Genomic DNA, 16,530 nt, shown 5'->3' on the forward strand with positions numbered 1-16,530 from the left:
AAAGAATCTTTTAGAGTGGATTTATGGTGTGAATGTTTTGGGTTTCCTAGTGTCCAGGAGGTTTAATTGTATTCTTTTTTTAAAGTCAGTGACTTTTGAAACTGTAACTTGAAGTGAAACAACATACGGGGCCTTAGGTTACGACTCAGTCCCGTTCCTACAACAGTGATGTAGTGCGAATTTTGATGTAAGTCGAAACACACCCTAGCCTAAGTCACTTACCTATCCTAACACAGCTGTAAAATCATAATCTGGAACACAACTAAGCCACAGAAAAAGGAAAAGGACATAGATATACTGTACTGTACATTGCACTGTATATACTCTTCTGCCATGTGCAACCAAACTAGTTTGCCCATGTAGTCCTTACATACGAAGTTAATGGTGTAAGCCAAAACACTCACATCTCAAGTTTTTAAAGTTTTTATGAGAGTGAGCGCTGTAAACTCCGAACATTTCGTATGTTGAGATTGTTGTAACCTGAGGACCCCCCATATAAGGAAACTAGTTTTACCATATGCTAATTGATATAAACAGGAGTTAATTTACCAACGGCATATTTCTAGTCACGAAAATACAGCACTACGCTTCTAAATACAGACCCCAAACTCTTCTAATATTAAACATTGAAATAAATGTGAGCTCTACATACATCGAAGAGATATGGATAAACACAAGGAAGAGAATGATTTGCCAGCCCCACCGATTCCAAGCCAGCGTCCTGGTGGCTGGAGCCAGTGCCAGCAGCTCAGGGAGCAAGGCGGGTACCCACACTGGTCAGGACGCCCTTCCATCAGAGGGCGCGCTCACCCCCACTCACTCAGCTGGGATAATGGAGACGCCCCAGTGCCCCTCACTGCACAGCGTCGGGGCGTGGGAGGAAGCTGGAGCACCTGAGGAAACGCACGCAGACCCGGGGAGGACAGGGGAGAACACGCAGACTTCGCACAGACAGTGGCCGTGGCCGGGAACTGATTGCTTTTTTCCTTCTCATCTACGTAATAACAAAATGACATGAATGAAGTTATTCCGAGGACCTGCTACATATAAAATGAAACAGAAGCTCTGTGAAAATACCTTTACTGCATGTCTATGTGTGATATGCTCAATTTTCTCCTGTTTTATTTTATTAGACAGAAAATGTCGGTCCTGACCTACAACAGTGGTTTTATAGGTCACACAGCCTTTGGTTGGCAAAATGGTGCTATGTGTAGACTTCATTTCTTTTGTTAGGTTTTGCTGTGCTGAAGAGCAGGTGGCTGCTGCACAGTGTTTAGAAGTTAGAAACTGATGGCGTTTTGTGGCTTGTCCCCTGTCAGTCTGTGTTGTAGAAAGACCTCACACACCAGAAGAATCTTGAGATGCAATGCAGATTACTAGTGTATCTCAGAAAATCATCTGGTCTAGCCTGACTGCTGGTGGCGCAGTGGATAGACCGTCGACCTGGGACGTTGAGGTCCCAGGTTCAAAACTCGAGGTCGCCAGCTTGAGCACAGGCTCACTAGCTTGAGTGAGGGGTTGCCAGCTTAAGCATGGGGTCACCAGCTTGAGCGTGGGATCATTGACAGGATCCTGTGGTTGCTGGCTTGAGCCCAAGGTCACTGGTTTGAGCAAGCCCCTCCCCTGGCCAAGGCATATATGAGAAGCAATGACGGAAAAACTTAAGGTGCCACAACTATGACTTGATTCTTCTCATCTCTCTTCTTCCTTTCCCTCTCTCTCTCTCTCTTAAAAAAAGAAAAAAAGCAAGAAAAGAAAAGCATCTGGTTTGAGAATGAATGCCTAAGCTTTTGTTCACCATGTCAGGCCTCGTCTGGGTTTCCCGCTGCGCTCCTGGCCTGGGACTCTGTCGCTGGAGGAAGGGAGCTGCTGGGAAATGAGCAGGCAGCACGGAGCGGGGTCTGGCCTGCACCTCGTTCCCTGCTGCAGCGCGGCACTCTGAGCCCGGCTAATGCTCTTGGAGGACTACTCGCACCTGCTAACTCACCCCAGGGAAAGCTTGTGAATAGCAATGTCTGTCAAATTTCTACCGTATTCTGGAGATTTCTTTGTCAACACTGACCTACTGCCCATCCCCTATCGGGGAAATGTTAGTGGAGAAGTTCAGTGCTTTTAAGTTTACTTTCAAATTGTTGGATTCGAGCCTGTATGTATCAGAGATCCTATCTGAACTGGAAGAAAAGCTGCGTTTTCTTTGCAACAAAGTTGTTGTAAAGAAGTGATGATTGGATAGAGATGATTTTCTAAATTGTGATCATACGGACTACATATTAGCTTATTTAAATGTCAGAGGAAGATACCTTTTATTTATTTGCATTTCCATATAACAGAAGCTTGCCTCATGCATCTTTCAGAATTTAAAACAATTTCAAAAATTTTTTTATAAAAAAAACCAAACCTTTCTAAACTATGCTCTGCAGCTAGAGGCTTGTTTGCAGGTCTTGGTTTTCCCAGCAGTCACACATGCGTGGTCTCATTTCATGGTGACAGTCCTGTGAGGAGGGCGGGACAGGTGGCCTCACCCTCCTTCGTGGTAAGGAAGCAGACTCTGAATGGTGACATGGTTTGCCTGAGGCCATAGAGATAGTAACGGCATAGGTAGGATTTAAGTCCACTTTTTGTGGCCTAGTCTCACACTTTTTGTATGACACTGTGGGGCCTCTCTGCTCAAGCCCCAGAGCGCAGTTAAACCTTGTTTTGATGCCTCGGGGTCACCATGAATAGTGCTTGAACCTTGTAATAACCTGGTGACACCTTGGTGGCTATTGAGGTTTGCAAGGATCTTTGTTTCGGGGTGAAGTGGGTCTCCACTGCGTGTGTCTCATTCCACTCAGGCCTTAGGCTGGGAGCTTTCTCTCTTCATCCATGTAGCCATGCCTGCCTCTTGTGTCTCCACCACCCTCTGGGTTGGTGTTTCTCATTTGTTACCTTGTGTGGAGGCTTTGGGCAATCCAATTTATTACAGCAGTATTGACCAGAGGAGTATAATGCGCTCCTGAGCCACAACCCTGTGAATGGTGCTATCTGGCCAGAGGCCGTTTTGACTCCTTGGCCATATTTTGAGTGGTTACGTTTGTCAGAAAAGTGATCTCTCAATAACGAGGATGTTACTATACTGTATAAATATGCTTTTCTACGTGTTTATCTTTTGTTGGCTTTTCTTATTTAGTATAGTTGAACAAAGGACATGTTTGCATTAATATTGTGTAATTGTTACTATATTTGGGCATCCAGTCCTTTTTGTAAATGTTAACTCAAACTCAAACACTTCTGTGACACTCTTGAGTTTTCAAGTAGGATTACTGTGTTGTTTTACTTAATAAGCAAGTGCAGCTGTTAAGCTTTGGTTTCACCATTAACCAACCACTCTCTCTAATATCTTGTTAAGTTCTCACTCTCTCTCTTCCTCCTCCCTTCTCTTCTCTCCATCTGGTATTTGGACACCAAATACATTTTCTTGTATTTCATATGGGTGAAATGGCTTTCTTGTATCTTCAATTTCATAGCTTTTCTTCACGTTTTGTGCTTATGGAAAAGTCAAAACATTGTGAAGACGACATATTTCTATGTATAATTCATATTAGCCAAAACCAGTTCTACTTTACTAAATATTTTTAGCCAAACACTTGAAATAAGTTTGGATCTTCATTGACACCAGTGGAGATTATATAAAATGTGGCTGAAGATACTGATTAGACTCTGCCCTTTTTGTGAATTTCTTGATAAACCACTATATCCCAGTACTCAGAAACAACGTGAACTTTTATAGTCTGTGTTGAAATGTTACAGCCCCCATTTTTGTATTCTGGGCCTACAGTAGTTGCTCAATGAATGATTTACACATAGGAGAGCCGCAAAAAATGTTTGGATGCAATGTGAACGAGTTGAAAGTGAAGACTTAAAAACAATATTATTCTGTGACTCAAGAAATGAGGCTCAGAGAAAAGCAACAATTTCAAAAAACCACAGTGACCCTTTCTCTCCTTCTGCAAACATGAGGGAATTGATAAAAGATCCTCACTCCTGATTGCAAAAGCTATTGATACCCAATGTTTACTCTGTTTTAGATGTAAACCTCTCAGAGATGATAACAGTTGTAAAGATGTCTTTCTTTCCAGAGGAAGCAAAATTTCAAAGAATTCTGTTTTGTGTGTACCTAATGAGAGAAACCGACTTCAGCAGTTATCTGGAGGCAGAGCTGTGGAAGCAGTGACCATGTAGTTTTTTTGTCCCTTGGTGCCATTTGAGAGCATTTGAGTAAATATTTGGAGGTGATCCCTAAATTGGAGCTATTGATATAACGGGATCCAAGCAGACTTGCCTTAACAGAACGAGGCTAGCTTGTCGGGGCTGCAGGGAACCTCAGAGATAGCCCGTCTGACGTCCTGAGGAGCGGGGACCCCAGAGGTGTGTTAGCTTCCCAAGGACCTCACGGCCGACAGTGGCCCAGTTCGGCTGTGCCCTTACATTCCCGTGTCCTCTCTCCACTGGTGTTGAGACTGTGTCCCTTTCTATTTGTTTCCTGAGTTTTGACATTCCTGACTGCCCTGTGAAGGTCAGGTGACAGATTCCTTTGCTGACCTTTCAGAGCAGGTTTGGAAAGCGTTTCACTCGCCCTGTACCACACAGAAGTTTTCCAAATAGACCGTGCCGGAGACAGGCAGCTAACTAATGAGAGTTGAGGCAAAAAGGGGCATCAGCCCTGGAAACAGGCTCTCTGGTGTCTCTTTGATTCTGCTCACAAAAGCGAAATTCATTCTGCTTTCAAAGAAGTGAAGGAGAAAAAACAAAACCCTCCAAAACAAACAAAACCCCAAGGGCCCGGGGCTGCAGCATTTCTTTTGTACCAACTGCGGTCCTCAGAGACAGCGGGGTAACTCTGTGGAGCTGTCAGAAGCACACCTGCCTCCCAGGAAGTAGGTGCGGTTTTAGACTGGAAACTTAGTATTCTGTTTTTGACGTGTAGCTTTTCCTTCCTTTTGAGAGGCTGTAGATTTATTATCATTAAATGGCTGAATTTATTTGCAGAGATGCGTTAAACAAAAATTGAACAAAAATGCCTGCCATTACCATTGACATCGACAGAATTGTAGATTTCTGTTAGAACTTGACTGATGTTAACCAAGTGTGTGTGTGTGTGTGTGTCAGAGAGAGAGAGAGGGAGGGGGATAAGGAAGAAAGGTAGAAGAGAGGAAGAGTTAAAATAAAAACAAAAAAGAAAAGGCTCAGCTCTGTGTGGCCATCAAAGAGGAGGGTCAGAAAAGAGCTGTTTCTATGGAAAATTCTTTCCTCTGTGGACCTTGCAGCTCTGTGATTATCATGCACCGTGGCAAGACTCGTCCCTGAAATTGGTCGGCCAAATTGAAGAATCATTTTCTTGCTTATTTTTAACCTCCTAAGAACAGGGGGAGAAGACTGAATGAGCCCAAATGCTGTGGTTTCCTCCAACCATTATTGTTGTAAGTCCTCTGGGTCCTGAAATAACTCGCGATTCCTGAAGTTGCACAGCGCCTGCTGCTCAGAGAAGACTTGGCAGTTGAAAGGGAAATGATCAGCTCCTTCCGTTAAGCGTTGTCACCAAGGTTTAAGTGGGTCAAAAGTTGGAGAATGGGGCAATTTCAGAGCTAAAACTACCTTTTAATGGAAATTCCTCTAGTTCTTTACAGAGCTTTGTGTTTTTAAAAATAGAGAGTTGGCTTAAAAATAAATAAGGTATTTTTAAAAACTTTAGCTTACTTAAGTTAATTATTACAAAAATAAGAAATTAACAGGAGCCTGGGCACTTTATGTCTTCCTTTTCACTTTTATCTTTTTGCCTGATGAGTCAAAGTAATTATAGCTCAGTTACTCTCTCTGGTTATGGTAGAGCTTGTGTTCCTCCTGGCGGGCTGGTTCCTGATCTTGAGTAGTGCTTATCTGTACACTGACTTCTCTTGAGAATGGTTTAGAATGAGGATTTTGAGAGTGGAAGAGTTAGTTGCACCTGTTTCTGGAGTTGAAGGTTAGTTATTGTTTTAACTTCCTTAGATGACTCAGATGTTTAGGAGAAAATGATACAAATGACCTCTTTATTTTAGGTTAGTTGTTTTTTGTTGGGGAGGGGCTTGCCATTGATTTGGTATTTTAGGAGTCAGTTCCTCAAAGGAGCACATTGATGAAATATACAGCATGAAAGGGTATGAGGATTATTTTTATTTTATTTTAGATGTAAAACTGTCTTTATCTACAGACAACATGGTGGTACATATTGAAAATTTTACGTAATTTCCCCCAAAAGCTACTAGACTAATAAGTGAACATTGCAGGGGTACAAAATATGAGATCAGTATACAAAAATCAGTTCTATGTCTGACTGGTAGTGGTCCAGTGGATAGAGTATCAACCTAGGATGCTGAAGACCCAGGTTTGAAACACCGAGGTCACAGGCTTGAGCCCAGGGTCACTGACATGAATGTGGAATCATCGACATGACCCCATGGTCGCTGGCTTGAGCCCGAAGGTCACTGGTTTGAAGCCTAAGATCACTGGCTTGAGGAAGGCGTCTCTGGCTCAGCTGGAGCCTCTCCCCTTCTTCCCCCACCCTATCAAGGCACGTATGAGAAACAGTCAATGAACAACTAAAGTGATGCAACTATGAGTGGATGTTTCTCATCTCTCTCCCTTCCTATCTCTCTCCTCTCGCAAAAAAAATAAATAAATAAAATTTTATTTCTCTGTACTAACAACAAATAATTAGAAAATTAAATTTGGAGAATAGCTCCCTTCAGCAAAAAAACAACAACAACAACAAAACAACAAAATACAAACTTAGAAATAAATTTAATGAATAATGTGGCAAATACAAGATTATTACAAAGGGAAATTATACAAGACCTAAATAAGTGTACATATATATCACTCCAAGGATTGGAAAACAGTGTTGTTAAAATACTAATTGAAATGAAGTTTTGTTGTGTGCTATAACCTAGACTCTCCAAAATATATTAGCCTACAGACAATGGCGGAGCTTTAAGAGAATTAAATTTAGACCTAGTGGTACTATAAGACAAAAATAAAAACACTAGCGAGTTTGGGGGGTCATTATGACATCTTTGGTATCCTTCCTCCAGTTGGCCACACTGGCTTGAACATTCTTATATGGGAATTTCCAGAAAAATTCTTTTTCCTCCCCATTTCCATCATCCTTCAAACTTTTCATTTAGGCTGAATGGGAGCGGAAACAGCTTCGTGAATTCACTCTGGCAAACTTGCCTTGAGAAAGAAAGGTGTCTGGTGTTTGTGGGTTTGAGCATGAGGCCTCTGTAGACTATTAATTCTTTTAATAATGCATTTTTTATTGAGAAATAATTGACATAACATTGCATTAGTTTCAGATATACAGCATAATGATTCAATATTTGTATATATTGTGATAATCTATTAATCTTTAAAGAAATTGTGATTTATAAGCATTCCACGAGAAGTTGAACTATTTATGATCAGTAACTATTATTTAATGAGTTTCAGTACAGTTTTATGTAGGAAAGAAATGATATCTATTTATTTAATTTTAAGGAATATGTTAAATATTTGTATGACTTCATAGGAATCCTTATGCTGATGGGTAGCTATCTTATCCCGGTTTTATACATATTCTTTTAACTATTTGCTTTTGGATGAGGTATTAAACTGATAACTCTGGTTTATGCTAAGAACATTGATCATCTGTTGCAGTGATTTTCAACCTTTTTCATCTCAAGCACATAAACTAATTATTAAAATTCTGTGACACACCAAAAAATATGTTTGCTGATCTGTCCAAAAAAAAAAAAATAGGTATAATTTTGTTTCATTGATACCAGATGGCTACTATTGTGTTGGCTATTGTCATTTTTTTATTTGCCAATCTAAGGGAAAAGAAATCAGCGCCACTCACTAAATAGTCAGGTATCACATGTTTTAAAAACTCTTGTGGACACCTGACTTGTGGTGACACAGTGGACAAAACACTGACCTGGAACACTGAGGTCACTAGCTCGAAATCCTGGGCTTGCCCGGTCAAGACACATACAGGAAGCAACTACTATGAGTTGAGGGCATTCTGTTTCTCCCTCCTCTTTCTCTCTCTCCCTCTCTTTCGTTTTCTTTCTTTCCTCTAGCGGAACCAGTTGAAATCACTGCTCTGTTATGTTCCAGGTACCCCACAGGGCATTGGAGGTTAAGTGTGAATGAGCAAGGCCCTGCTTTGCTTTGCGGAATTCTCATTTTAGGTGGGCAGACGGAATTGTGACACTAACAGCGGTGTAAATAAAGTACCAGGGTGACATAGTACTAGGAGAGGTCGGTTTCTGCTGGGGGAGAGGAGCATGGTCAGAGGAGGTTTAAGAGCAGTTGGGGAGAAAAAGAATACCCAGGCTGTGGGGTGGGGGCTGCGTTCCAGACACAGGAGAGACTAGCCTGATCGAGGACAGTGGAGGTACGAGACCATGTGGAATATGGCACAGAGCCTGTGAGGGGCCGCTTAACGGGAGATACGGCCAGAAAATGTTGGGAAAAGGACTGAGTCCAAGTCCAGAAGGGCCTTTATTGCTCAATGGGGACTTTGGGATTTATCCTGACCTTGTATTTTTTACATAAGTTGGAAACATGATTTTTTTTTTTCTTAAGGGAAAGAATGGAGCAGTTGGAGCTCAGATGCAGAATATACTGTACAAAGGTGGATTAAGAGGTCAGCCTTGGAAAGAAAGAATTAACTACTACAGAGGTATAAAGGACTATTGTAGCTGAAAGAAGGCTTTCAGCCATAGGCTCTACCTTTTGAAGCTATGTCAGGGTGGGATGAATGGAGAGCAAGGTTGCACAGTAAAGACCCCTTCTCGCTGCTGTTGCTTATCCGGTGGACTGGGCTCCTAAGCAAGTGAATGGAGTTATAGAGCCCAGAGGACAGCAGTGGAGGCAAGGCGACTCGGCCTGTCCAAGAGGGATCAGCAGAGTCTGATTTCATCTAAGCTAAGAGCTCAAGTCAACTTGGAAACTCATTACATTTCCTGGAAAAACAGAGCCAGAGGGTCTCAAAGGCTTTTTTCTCTTTTCTTTTTTTTTTTTTTTTTTTTTAACAGAGTCAGAGAGAGGGATAGACAGGCAGGGACAGACAGGAACGGAGAGATGAGACGCATCAATCATTAGTTTTTCGTTGCGCGTTGTGACACCTTAGTTCATTGATTGCTTTTTCATATGTGCCTTGACCACGGGCCTTCAGCAGACCGAGTAACCTCTTGCTCGAGCCAGTGACCTTGGGTCCAAGCTAGTGAGCTTTTGCTCAAACCAGATGAGCCCACGTTCAAGCTGGCAACCTCAGGGTCTCGAACCTGGGTCCTCTGCATCCCAGTCCAATGCTCTATCCACTGCGCCACCGCCTGGTCAGGCTCAAAGGCTTTTTGTTTTTATTTTAATCCAGTCATTTAGGTTTTGGGAGAACTAGGGTGCCATTGATGAGATTAAGGATGATTTGATGATAAGAGGCCAATGAGGACTGCTTTCTTGTGGTGATGTTAAAAAGTCCAGACTTGGATGTGAGGAGAATAAAATGTAAGGAACCATAAGAACGGTCTCAGGAGAGCCTACTCTAAAATGGCTAAAGTAGAACTCCCATAGTTCTGGGAGGAAATACAGTGACTTGAATGAGGGTACCCGAGGCCAGAAGCCGTTGAAGAACCCCAGTGAAGTATCTGCTGGGTGCCTTGGGGCTCTGAGGTTGGTTTGTGTCCAGAACGAAATAACCTGCCCCTTTCACAAGCCAAGATTCAGATAGCTCCAAAGAGAAAAGTGACCGTAAAGAGGATGAGGGCTGCCCGTGGTTTCAGAGTACAGAAAAATCAAACAGGATACAGGGTCAGGGGATGGCAGGAGGAAGTGTCTAGAACAGTGGTTTTTCAACTCGTGTGCCACAAGAGTTTTTAAAACATACAACACCTGACCATTTAGTCAGGGGCACTGACCTCCTTGCCCTGAGATTGCCAATTTAAAAAAAAAAAAATGACAACAGCTAACACAACAATAGCCATCTGGTGTGAATAAATCAAAATTATACTTATTATTTTGGTCAGATCAGTTAAAAACAGTTGTTTTTGGTGTCCTGCAGAATTTTAATGACTAGTGCATGTGTGCCACAAGATGGAAAAGGTGGAAGAGCGCTAGTCTAGAATAAAGACCTGGGTTCCAGCTTTTCCTTTCATGAGCTAGTGCTGCCCACAGAGGTGGCCAGGTGGGGGCACTAGAACCAAGACCAGTGTTAAAGGAGCCAGGGAAAACGGGTAATTAACCAGTGCCAAGTTACAATGCTAAAAATGATTTTCCTTTCTGTGCAGTAGTAAAAGATATACATAGGAAAACCCAGCTACTCTGTTTGCTGAGAAATCCAGAATATTGGTATAAACTGAAGTATTCTAGGACAGTTTAGAAAACTGAGGTATTCTAACAGTTTGATAAGATGGTCAGATGGTGTCCGGTATGAAAGTCACGGGTGCCATTCAGCCTTGGCCACCAGAGTGGCTGCTTTTCCAGGGAACTGGCTTCACCTGGTCCTTCTAATCTTAAAAATATTGGGAGACTTCAGCACCTTCAGCCTCCTGCAGTCGAAGGGAAAATGAAAAGTGGTGATTGGGACTATGTCTTCAGTCTCCTTTGACTTTTAAAGCACCGAGAGGCAAACCCAGATATATGAAAGCAGGCTTTGCCTGGTGGAATACTTTTCTAGTTAATGGGAAACATATTCTTGCATGAGGATGGAGAACAGGCTTTGCATCTTCGCCTGACTATTCAGTTAAGAGTCAGGATGCCTGGGGAGAAATAATGGTCTGCCTGTTTTTCTTGTGTTGTGTAATTTTGTTTTGTGTTTTGCCATGAACAGAGTAGACTTCTGAAAAACTCGAGACTCATTAATTCTATGCATTATGCAAATTAATTCAAATTTATCCATATTCCCACTATTTTATTGAAATTAAAAATTTTTCTTTAGCACATAAATTTCATAGCACTGGAGTGGTTTGGAGGCCATAAATAAAAAGTTTTGGCTGTTTATATGCCTACCACTCTGGCTGAAATAATAATATAATAATAATGTTAAATTTTTACATGATGCTAGATGTAATCCTACAAGGGAGGATTACAAAAAGTGATTGCTCTTCTAAGGTCATGTTTGGCAAAGTCCTTTGTCTGTGTCCATAGGGCTGTAAATTCTGTGAGTGTTGGTCATCCTGGCCCGGGTCCAGTCTTCCTAGTTACTTATTTTTCAAACTCAGTAGCAATGATCAGTGTTAGCAAATAGTAATTTTAATGGATACTTTTTTTTCTAGTTTGAAAAAAATTGTTATAGTGTACATTTTTATGTGTTATTTCTTAAGCATATTCACACTTGATAGTGAAAATGAGGGATTGTAAAAAAATAATCTTATATTTGATATTAGTAAAAGCCTGTTCTGTTTCCATTGCTCAAGTTAAATGCTGTGAACTTTTCAGATGGTGGCACCCATAATTTCATTAAGTGAATAGGTGGTATTTGTGCTGTTTATGCGTGTTAGAGGAAGTTTTGTTTTGTTTTGTTTTTCATAAGAATTTAGCCGCAGTAAGTACAGCAGTATGGAAAAAACAAGTTTTAAGCTCATGTAATTATGAATTGAAGTTGGTTTAAAAAGGAAAAAAACCCATACTCCCACCCCTCCTGTAATTTTCCCTTGCTAAGTGTGTTAGTTTCCTGGAGCTGCTGTGACAGACCCCACAAATGGGGTGGCCTGAAACCACAGCAGTGTGCTGTCTCCCAGAGCTGGAGGCCAGAGGCTGGAATCAGGGTGTGGCAGGCCGCACCGCAGGGGAGAACCCTTCTGGCCCCTTCCCGCTTCTGTTGGCTCCAGGTGTTCCTTGCCTTGGGGTCGCATAACTGCCATCTTTCTTCCATCTTCACAGGACCTTCTCTGTGTCTGTGTGTGTCCTTTTCTCTTACAAGGACACCCTTACTTCCCTCAACATTACCCTAATCCGTTACCATCTCAGCCTGGTCCTTATTTTAAGCACCTCTGCATTAAAGACCCTATTGCCAAATGAGATCATATCCTGCGATTCTGGGTAGACGGGAATTTGGGGGTGCCATTTAATCTATTAACATTACATTAAAGATGTTTTCACCTGGTTAGAAAGAGCAGCTTAATTATCTGGTAATAAGCAAGAAGCTGTCGTCGTTGATCATTCTTAATTTTGTGTATTCTATTGTATGTTATCACGTTGTATTACAGTTGTGATTCACCCACCTACCTCTTGCACTAAACTGTGAAAAGGCAAGGATTGTCTTTTTTCTTGATATAACACACCTAATAAATTGCTTGTATGTTATATTAATATACATATCTAAACATATCAAAGTAAAAAATGAATGGAGTAGGTGAGAAGGCTAGAATCTTAGAGTTAATTTAGCCATCACATTCAGTCCCCATGTTTATAGGTCATGAACCGCTCGGGAGACCAGCTAGATAACGCTACAGATGCAGCTGCAGTCACGTTCTCTTTACTTTCCAACTCAACCTTTTTTGCAGCGTACAGAGTTGTCTCTATATGAAAAGATTTAACTGTGAGTATTCATGGACTTCTTATTAAAGCATACAAACACCCAAACCCTGTGGACTATTAACCTATGTTCAGAAGTCCTAGCTCTCGAAGTTGTTGAGTTTTTCTCTCTGTGTGCAATTTTGTAAGTTGTATCTAACCCATAAGAATACTTTCAGGAAAACCTTTGCAATTCATACATTGCATGAAGACCACCCAGGACAGGAAAGGATAAGGTATGACTCCAGCCATCCGTGGGAGGGTCATGTGGTGCGATGGAAAAGGCCGAGTCAAGTAGTTTTTGGCTTTGATCTTGTTGCAGGCACCCGTTAATTGGGCAATTCGCCTCATCTCTGAACCAGTCTACGAAATGAGATGAGTTAACTTTCTTCCAGCTCTGTTGTAAGAGCTAATATCACTGTTTGTCATTCCCCAGGCGGGTTTTTCTTCATCCCAGTGAGCTTCTGGCTAGGGGCCTCTGATATTTCTTTGTGTTATGACAACGAGGACAATGACTTCTTCGTGGTAGGACACTTACTAACTGGGCACTGCTGGGGATACGGGGAGGTGTGCTGAAACCCGTGATACTAGACAGTATACAGCAAGGGCTGCAGCCTGCAACCCAGGACACAGACAGACAGATAGATGGGTTCTGTGAGTCAGTTTCCTGCATCCTGTGGAGTCAAAGGGAAGACCTGCACACAGCAACGGGCCTGGGAACAATGGCCACTTCCTGTGACCAGGAGACTGCAGAGCTGAGGTTGCGGGCCCTCACTGTCGGGCTGCACTGAGCAGGGTGCTCCCGAGCCACATTCACAGACCACTTCTCTTCAGATCTGGGGGGAAAATTTCCTTCCTTTGCTTTTTAACTTGGTTAAAGAGTTTGTAAGTAAAGCAGACCTTAACTCGTCCGAGTGAATTTAGCTTTCCAGTGGAGAAGGGGAAATGTCATGATCTGACCATGGCTGCAGTAGAGTTGGAAATTTATACTCTTATGCCAACGCAAGGGCATTTATTTTTGTTTCCTCATCCGAAAAATGGCAGTGCCATAGAAGCGTAACATGCTTCACATTTTTATCCTAACGCTCAAGTTTAGTAACAGTAGTGGTAATAAGACTAACGCGAGGCAACCCTTCCAGAGTGCTTACTATGTGTCCAGCACTGTTAGGGGCTCTTCACATGCATTTACCCATTTATAGAGACCCAGACAGCTGTGTGCAGAGTTTCATATTCAAATATTTATTGCTAATTATGTACCAGTATATGGGTTGTCCCATATCAGAAAAAAAAAGTGTGTGAGTAGCAAAGGGATAATGAAGTCAAAGAATAGTCATATTTAATTAATAGCAAACAGTGAAACTGAATCCAGTGATTTCTTTTTTGTGTTGTTGATCACAAGGGCTGCTCCATCTGCTGCAGTGGAAAATGCTGATAGACAAATGGACTTGCCCTTGCACTGTTCTCCACTGGACTAGATGAACCGTGACTGCTCACCCCTGCTCCCCTCACTTTCCAAGATGATCCTGGCTGATTCTGTGGTGTGAAACAAGGCGTGAGAGATAGGGAGGTGTCAGCAGCTCAGCCCAGAGGGCTGGGGATTGGGCAGTGGCTTCCTGTAATCGCAGGCGCTGGCCGGCTGCCCCGCGCTCTGGCAGTGAGAGCCGGGGAGGTGGGCTGGGAGACAGCTGTGCCTAGCACTGCAGGCTGCGTGGGGCTGCGTGGGGCTGCGGAGCACCGGCCCCTCCATGGGACTGCTGCAGGATGTTCTGCCTGAAAGGTGAGGGGGCTTGGGGACTGTCTGGGTGGTGAGGTTGTAGTTCGAAAAATGGTCACTTAACATCAGAGTCTAAATCACATGGCTAGTTCTATTAAAATCAAAGTTTGAGGGAGTTTTGTTAAGTATGAAAGTGAAAAAGTCATTGTTGTTCTTTGGTTGCAAACAGGAAGAAAGACCTCCTGTTGGGGAGATGGAATTTTCTTTTAGACAGAATGGATAGCTCTCCCTTCGGATGTGTTTTTTGCGTGTTTTGTCATCAACAAAGGTAGTTAAGAGTTTAGAATTAATGAACACTTAATAAAAGTAGGAGTAGTTTACAGTTGTAACCTCAGTCCTGTTAGAGACGTTTCTGTGGGATGAGTTGACCGTGGGAAGGATCAGAATGACTAGAAAGGGGGAACAGTTCTGTTGCTGTCACCTTTAATGTGCCAGTTCAGGGGTGAAATGAATTTTGCTGCAGACACACTCTTGTTCGAGCTGTGTGTGGATTATAGTACTTCTCAAGTACTGTCAGATGGTGAATATATGAGTCCATAGAGTGATTTCCTGATTCGTTGGGGAGTATTTTCTCTTCTTAGGCAATTATTGTTTCTTCAACTCTGTTTTTCTTCCGACTCTTGTCATAATGTAATTAATTTAGGCATTTGAGAGTGTGTTTGTCTATGAGATTGCTGGAGTGGGGGAGTTACAATGAATTTCCGTGGAACTGGAATAGATTATTTTCTTCATTTCTTTCAGTGTATGTCATTCTGTTGATGTGAAATTCTTGACAGCTTTTCAATTTTTGGAAATAAAGTGGTCCTGGCTTTCTTTGTTGATTGCTTCCTTGTCTTCCGTCCATTAACTAGTAATAGACATGGGTTCTCTAGCCTTAACCCTTACAGTTTTAACCCTAATTTGACACCTTAAAAACCACTCAAGTCTTTTCATATTAAACCGAGCTTGGGATATTTGTTTATACAGTTGGTACAAATTTGATAAAACTGAGGGGGTAAGAACAAATCCTTCTCTCCTTAAGGATTCGATTAATTTATACTATAGAGATTATCTATATGCAGTGGATTTCTAGGAAGCTCATAAGGATGAAATAAATTTGAATATTTCTGAAAAATGTTAGATGAACTGGGTTATGAGTTCTCATGATGCTGTTCCTTAAAAAAAGTTGTTTTTTCCCAAAACTATGTAATTATGAAGAGCCAACATTCAGTATTATTGGATGAGGGCGTGTGCTGACCTAGTGTAATCTCCGCAGTATAGTTGAAATCATTATGACCTAATGATAGCTTAAGGTTTCGGATTTTTAATTGAATGCAGGTGGGGAGTTGTTGCAGGGTATGACTTTTGCAGCTTCAACATATTTGTCTCCACCCATTCCCATAACAGCAATTTCACTTTATTAAAGAATCTATCAATTTCATGGACTCTTAGTTTCCGTGGTAACTTAGGACATGTTAGAAAGTCAAGTGAATGGCATGTGATGACAACTGAGTATGTTTATGCTGCAGTGTGTGTTTTAATCAGGAAAACACAATCCCTTTTAGAGCCCACTTCTGATCTCCCAGCAGCCAGGACAAACAGTTGACATTTTGCTCTCTTCCTGTGACTTGCAGCCTCCTGATTGACAGTAATGATTTTTAGGTTGCCCTCTGTGCTACATATGAGGCAACCCCATGATAAAGTAATGGTGAATGGGCTTCAACACAGGAATAGGAAGGGCTGCTCGTGACGATGCTGTATGTTCTGTGTTTGTGTTCTCCTCCGCTGGAGACGTTTTCAGAGGTTTCCTGAACTGGTCTGTGCCTGTGCCGAGCTGGGGCTCCAAGGCTATGGAGTCCGTGGTTAGGGTCTGCATTGACTTTAAAGGAGACATATAGTAGTTGCCCTTCTTTCGGGTTAAATCATATTCCTGTGAATTTCTTTTACTTTGTTAAAAGAAAACATTCATACCAGATAGCCTTTCACATTGATTAAGACTTTTCTCCATTTAGACTATTTTTTTATGAAGTCATTTGGTTAATTTGGTGCTAGAAAAAAAATGCCTCCTTGTAAGAGAGATGTCACCTTTGTCATTCTTGTCAGTGTAGCAGCTCATATAGTTACTATCACTGTCTACTATTGCCATTGAAGTGGCTCCCATACGCCCACTCCACCCAAGGTCATTTTGTATGAGCAACGTTTGA

General features: G+C 42.0%; 1 protein-coding gene across 5 annotated transcripts in view; it reads left to right on the forward strand.

The window, feature by feature from the left end:
* NHSL1 (NHS like 1) overlaps nucleotides 1–16,530 on the forward strand; it is a 232,670-nt gene that overhangs the window by 115,606 nt on the left and 100,534 nt on the right. Inside the window, exon 1 of one of the 5 annotated variants that reach the window (XM_066373132.1) lies at nucleotides 14,237–14,350. The exons of the other annotated variants lie outside the window; for them this stretch is intronic. Within the exon in view, the coding sequence (XP_066229229.1) occupies nucleotides 14,335–14,350 (16 nt within the window). The 5' untranslated portion in view covers nucleotides 14,237–14,334. Of the gene's footprint in view, nucleotides 1–14,236; nucleotides 14,351–16,530 lie in introns of those variants that run through there. 5 annotated transcript variants of the gene reach the window in all.

The sequence above is a fragment of the Saccopteryx leptura genome, chromosome 3, assembly GCF_036850995.1.
Source record: "Saccopteryx leptura isolate mSacLep1 chromosome 3, mSacLep1_pri_phased_curated, whole genome shotgun sequence".
NCBI lineage: Eukaryota > Metazoa > Chordata > Mammalia > Chiroptera > Emballonuridae > Saccopteryx > Saccopteryx leptura.